Raw genomic sequence first — 6642 nt, 5'->3', positions numbered from 1 at the left:
ATCATTTAGGCAGTTTTATATCAATTTCTGATTTTATATTGATTAAAGACCAAAAAACAACTCGAAGAAATACAAAAAGCTGTTGTACCATTATTGAATGTTGCACCTGTTTTTAATTCACCATTAAGGCTCATCATCAGACTCAATAAATTACAACACATGCAAAAAGACGAGGAATAAAAACGTCACATGTACTTTTGAAAATAAACACAGGACATGACTGCGTTATGATTATTGCGATTCAAATCTGTTAAAGGGATCAGATTAACGGCAGCTCTTGAATGACGACACCCTGCTCGGTGGATCCCAGAGGTAACAAAAAGATGAATAAAGAAAATGTTTTTACTGAGTTTTGAAACACTTATGCAGCAATTTAACAAGAATAAATACTGCCAATTTAGACAATCTTAAATTACAGACACTTTGGTTCGTCTTAATGTAATAAAAGCTAAACTAGATTTTGAAAACAGATCCGCTTTTTAAAGTAGATATATGCTTTCAGGATTCACTTCTCTTTTTTAAGAGTCAAGTTTAACTTTAGATTGTATAAGAATTCAGCATACAGAGGTCTTTACGTTAAAGTAATGCACAATATTAATAAAATAATTGTACACTCATCATGCCCATATCACCCAGCGCCCCCAGTGAAAGACGTGCACAAACAAAACAAAAACAGATATATCCAACATGAAAATATAAAACAGAATATCACACTTGTCCAGAACTTTCCAGGAGTTGTGAACAGAGCTGGTTGAGTATGAAGAACTATTATTTAACTAACAGAAAGCCCCGTTTAGCTTTAATTAAGTTTTTAAACATGCAGTCATCACAAACACACATTTAATATAAAATTATATTGACACAGGCTGCAAATAAATGGCTTAATTTCCTGAATAAAGCTAACAAAAATAAACATTTGAAACCTTGTATTTATAAAAATGTTGTGCAAGTTTATGCATTTGAAATGCTAAAACATCTGTAAAAAAATTGTCTCAATAAATAACTGCCCCTCAAATATTTCTGATACTAAAGAAACCCCCCCCATCTTGTATAAAACACGTATTAAAACACTTTGAAAGACTCAAAGTTCAGTTCATCAGGCACCGAGCATGTCTTTGACGTAAAACAACTTCTCTCGGCGCGCTCCTCTTTGACCTGATGACCTTTGACCTCGCAGGCCTCCAACTAAAGTTCGTCCCTGTACGCAGCCGACAGCATCTCGGGCGCGGACCCTTTCAGGGTCTTGTGGGAGCCCCTCCAGTCGGTCCTTACCGAGTCGTCGTCCCACAGCGTGGACGTCTCGGTGTCGCTCACCCACTGAGCGTCACCGGCGTAGTGACATGGCTGCACCAGAAGGGGGCGTGTACTGAAGGCTTGTAAGTTTCTGTTTGGGAAATGGGACTTGTAGTCCTTGCTGGCAGAAAAAAAGAAAGAGGGCAAAGACACAAATTACAATTCTACGTTCACCACAGTCTAATTTTTGTGCTTTCAACTTTTTTTTCTTTCTAACAAATGACTAGATTGTTGGTCATAAACATCAGTGATGTGTTGTGATTTATTTAAAATGGTTGAATTTGACAACAGAAAGAGACAGAGGGGTTGGCTGAAGACCGATCAGATACTCTGAGCGTGACGGGCAGCAGAAGGACCCACATGTTCTGCATTCTTAGCAGATCAGTGAAGCATATCAAATCAGAACCTCGCAGGCTTAGGGTAGAGAACAGGAAGAGGGTTGGCTTTGAGCCAGTTTGACACATGATGGAGAAAACAGACAATGTAAAACGAGCAGAACTTTTAGTATTTTTTGGCCTATAAGTCGCAGTTTTTTGCATAATTTACATGCCATGTGACGTATCGACCGAAACGACTTATTTATGGATTTTTCCCATATTTATAAACCATTTTTTGGCTTAGATATGACCATTTTCATTCACTCTGACTGAAAACAAAATTTAAGCAGTACCACTTTCAGCCACTTGATGGCAGCAGAGCAGTAGTAGTTATATGGCATACCATTGTATCATGTAATAGGTAAACGTGGCTATAATGACACATTCAAAAAAGTTCAAGACAAAAACAACTGGACTTTATTTATAATATTTTACTTTATACTTTGTTTTTTTTCTTTAACTTTTTTGAATTGACCATGTCCTGGATGACTGAGAATCTTCACCAGCTTTTAATGATATAATCAGCTTGCCATAATTGCCCCACCTTCATTCTGCTCGCTGCTTGGAACAGTCAAACCAGCTGCACTGCCCCAACAAAATGCAGCTCATTTGACATTTAAAGTGCATTTTTAGGCAAACGTTAAACTGAGACACACCTTTGCTATAATTTCGAGCAAACAAGTAATTGTTTAGGTGCTTTCCTTGTGAAATTTCAAAGAAACGAGCCGTGTTCCTCCTCCTTTTTCCTCCTTCTGCACACTCCCGGGAGCACAGAAGCAGCGAAAATATTTTTGAAATTCAGCTGATTTGACCATTAAAGTTCATTTATTAAGCTAAAGTTAGCAAAAGTAAGCAAAAGTGTTAATCTTGTTAAATTCTTGTTAAAGTCCTCCCGTGCACTCTCTCACGGCCGCCAATTGGTAGCCCATCGATTTTTGGCACAACACCGGCCCACATTTCTGGGTTCGGCCCCCATTTCATGGTTGTCAGCAGTGACGCATAATAGATGCAACGTATACGGCAAAGTGATATATTTATGGATTTTCCTCTTTTTTTTGACAAATATGGACTGATGCGACTTATAGGGTGGTGCAACGTGTACGGCGGAAAATACGGTATTTTGATTTCTGTAGTTATCAGATGAGAAATATGTTCTGATTGGAGAGCTGGTGTTGAAATTACATCATGCTCTTACAAAAACGTGACGGCTTCAAAAAGTTGTATAAAGTCGTCACAACTCATGCATATCACAGGTTCTTGTACACACAATCACATCTAACCCCAAAGAAAACAGAAAACAGCCCCACAAGCAGCACTGTGCTGTCCTCTGTGAACTGGCTGCAACAATACTTACAACAGGGGTTCCCAACCCTGGTCCTTGAGGAACGCCATCCTGCATGTTTTACTTGTTTCTCTGCTAAGACACACCTGATTTTAATCAACGGGTGATTAACAGGCTTCTGCAGAACATGAGGAGGTAATTAAATCACTGAATTGGGGGTGTTGGAGCAGGGAAACAACTAAAACATTCAGGATGGTGTTCCTCAAGGATCAGAGTTGGGAACCACTTGCTTACAAAACATAATGCTAACATGCTAACACTTTAGCAGGCTTACCAATTCATGTAACAAGTTGGTAAATGGATAAAGACATTAAGAAGATAATTTAGATACTTTGAAGTTGGGTTCTGTGGAGTAGTGATCAGTCATCAGTATCATACCTGCAGCAGACAGCGGTCAGAATGATCTGAGTTTGGAGAAACAGGAAGACAGTTTCACAAAAGCATCAAGCTACTGGCTAGAAGCTTGACGCAGACTGAAAACTGGAGTGTTTTAGGAGCTGCATCAGCCATAAAAAAACATTTAAATGTAAACAATTTTCAATAGTTTTAGGCAACAGTGTTGTCATCACGCTGCACTACTATTGTGATAGGCAGTTACGTGGTTAATTTTCCAACACATGCTGCAACAGATTGAACTACATACCAACAAAAGCACCTTACAGTGTAATAAGCACAATTCTTCATGTAAATAACCATCTGCTGCCAAAAACACATGGTACATATGTAAACAATGCATTCACATGAATTGTGATTAAAAATAAATGGCTGAAATTTCCCTTTGGAATAAGCTCTACTAGCTTTTATTTTAGTCCAATTTCCAAAACTGAGATTAATTTGACCATGGTCTAATACAGGTAATACAATGACTAATACTAATTACTCCTCAGGGTAACCCATTTCTTTAACATCAAAGTACATCATAATTTAGCAGCTATGTTAATAATTTAGGATTGTGGAAGACAAACAAATGTCCAGCTTGATAAAGTCATTAATTAGGGTTAAATAAAAACAAAAAAACTATTTTTAATGTGTGCATTAAATTTTATGGCTGACAGACAAGCCACATTCTAAAGCATAACTATCCAAATTTAACTGTTTGGATATAAAACGGACTTTTATTGCTTCATGATTTCAGTTCATCTAAACTACGTGAGTAATAACGAAGCCCACGTTTTTCCAAAAACCTTCAGACCAGCAAGTGTTAGATGCTGCCAAGAAACCTGGACTCCATAAAAAAGAAAATGTTCAGGGTTCATAAAGCTCTAGTTTTAAAACATCCAATTTTGCTCCGTAATCCCTATAATTTAAAGGAGGCTTATTCCAACTAAGATAAATATAAAGTGCATAAGTTTAGACAACTGATGTAAAGATTTTAGCAGTTCTGTTTTTATAGACCTTAAACACAGAGTCACAGTTAAATAAATACGAAAGTGTACATACTTGGGATGTTTGTCATACATGATGGGGAGGAATTCATCCACAGGCAGCATCTTGGACAGCGGCTCGGCGTTGAGCAGTTTTTGGGCTCCCTGCTGCGAGATGGCGTAGGACAGAGTCCAATACGAGTAGTCAGCCTCCACCAGGTTCTGAACGTTCTCCAGGGGCTTCTCCTTTCCAGGATTCACCTGCTTCCTGCCAAAGTATCTGTGGCAACACACAGCCAGGATCGAAAAGTCGAGAGCGTTCTCAAACATCTGCTGCTATTTTGTTGCGCAAAACTTCCTTTCTTTATTTTTCGCATGTGTTTTACACCCATCTGTGCTGAAAGATACAACATGTGAGCCTAAAGTTTGATCTAACTCTGTTGGAATGATTTAAATTAAAACAGTGTGCTATTATTGTGTTTTTAGGAGGAAAATAAAAACCCCACAAGATAAAAATCACAGAAAAGAATTTACAGCCTGAAAATACGTAACTTTAACTAATTCTGTTACTTTCCCATCCTGACCTTCTAAAGGTCCGCTCAGAATTCAATTCAGGAGAAAGAGAAACGTCTCACATGAGGTCCCAATCCAAGTCCACCAGCTCCACTTCCTCCATCAGCCTGAGCGCTCGTCGCTTGAAGTTGGCCTCGAAGCGAACATCGTCCTCAAAGATCAGGGCTTTGTCCATCTCCATGTCCACGATCTAAAAAAAGAAGAACGGATGAGAACCACAAAAAGCCCAACACACACACACAAAGAAAAAACATCGCGCATCCTCTTGCGCCAGAGTTTTACACAGAGATGATCTTTAAAAAAATGACAGAGTTATAGCAGTATTTGTCAAATCTCGAAAATAACGTTATGCCAAATCTCGAGCGATATTGCTAACTCTCATGTCATCCGTTAGCGGTCAGATTATGTGTTTGGGATTACTCTTAGCGTCTACCACGCTGAATTTGAATCGAACATCTGTAAAACCGACCGACTTTGTGTTCTCTAAAGTCAGTTAGTTGAAGCAGCCATCTTAAATCAAGTTGACTCCAATAGTTACTTACCGTATTTTCTGGACTATAAGTCACACTTTTTTTCACAGTTTGGCCAGTCCTGCGCTTCAAGCCCGAAGCGACTTAACCTCTAGGACCTGGCCATCCACATATGCAAGAGTTCGGGTCTTAGGAGGTTAAACGTTTATTTCCCTATTCATGACGCAATTTTTGACCGACGCGTTAAATGTTCATTATTTGTAAACATTACCATTTGCAGTCAAGAGAGGGCCCTCTAGGCTTTTGACAACTACATGTTGTTCCTCTACTACTACCCCCCCCCCCCCCACCAAAAAAAAAAAAAAAAACATTCACTTAGAAACAACTGAGAAAAACAGGTAAAATGCCCCCAAATGTGATGTGGAATGAGATAGGTGAATTTACCGGTAACTTGCCTGTCGGACTCGTTGGCTTGTTATGTTAATTAAGTCTGTTCAGGATCCCATGTCTGTTCTGTGTGTTATTGTTATTTCAGATTAAATGTCTGTTCTTGCAATTTGTGAAATACACTTCTAAATAAATGTGACTTACATGTTGTTTTCCCTCTTCATGAGGCATTTTTTTACTGGTGCGACCTATATACCAGAGTGACTTATAGTCCAGAAAATACGGTACTTGTAACGCTACATCCACTGATTGCTTTTTGAGAGTTTCACTAAAATCTTACCAGTACTTTAATCGATATTTCACTAAACGACATGTTAATTATCGCCCATTGTCAAACGTTGGACAACAACGATAGACATGACCTTTGAGTCTGAAAACTGAGGCTAATGCAGAAGTGCCTTAAAGCTGCATTCTTACGAGCAGCCAGCAGGGGGAGTATCATCTTCTTGGAAACGTTGCGAAAAGAAGTTAATTTTATCTACCTTCTCATTAAGGTTCTTAACTCTGTTAACATTTAAACTTCATTGTTTTCTTCAGAATAAAATGATGCAAGTTGTAGCTCCAATTCAAATAAAATGGACAAAACCAGATGTTAATCAGAGTGTGACTGGACTCCCTCACCTCTTTCCAGATGTAGTAGTGGCTGAGGAAGCAACCCACCTCCCCTTTGGTGAGAGTGCGACCGGAGAACGGGTCGTAGTAACCCGGCAGCAGGTCCACACCCAAGAATTTAATGTCGCTGCTGTTCAGTGCGCTGCACACAAACAGAAATAAAT

The 6642-nt window shown here is 38.9% G+C and overlaps 1 protein-coding gene across 2 annotated transcripts in view; it reads right to left on the bottom strand.

Annotated features, from left to right (window-relative positions):
* Positions 1-1045: 1045 nt before the first annotated feature.
* The window catches only part of cercam (cerebral endothelial cell adhesion molecule), an 11363-nt gene continuing 5766 nt past the window's right edge, over positions 1046-6642 (bottom strand). The window contains exons 9-12 of one of the 2 annotated variants that reach the window (XM_037692181.1): positions 6488-6620; positions 5012-5139; positions 4449-4656; positions 1046-1410 (exon numbers count right to left, since the gene is read on the bottom strand). In XM_037692181.1, coding sequence (XP_037548109.1) covers positions 1186-1410; positions 4449-4656; positions 5012-5139; positions 6488-6620 — 694 coding nt within the window. In that variant the 3' untranslated portion in view covers positions 1046-1185. Of the gene's footprint in view, positions 1415-4448; positions 4657-5011; positions 5140-6487; positions 6621-6642 lie in introns of both variants that reach the window. The other variant, XM_037692180.1, reaches the window with a different exon arrangement.

Source organism: Nematolebias whitei, chromosome 18, assembly GCF_014905685.2.
Source record: "Nematolebias whitei isolate Nwh7 chromosome 18, NemWhi1, whole genome shotgun sequence".
In the NCBI taxonomy this organism is placed as follows: Eukaryota; Metazoa; Chordata; class Actinopteri; order Cyprinodontiformes; family Rivulidae; genus Nematolebias; species Nematolebias whitei.
Note: the sequence above shows the minus strand (reverse complement) of the source record. Positions and strands in the feature narration are given on the sequence as shown.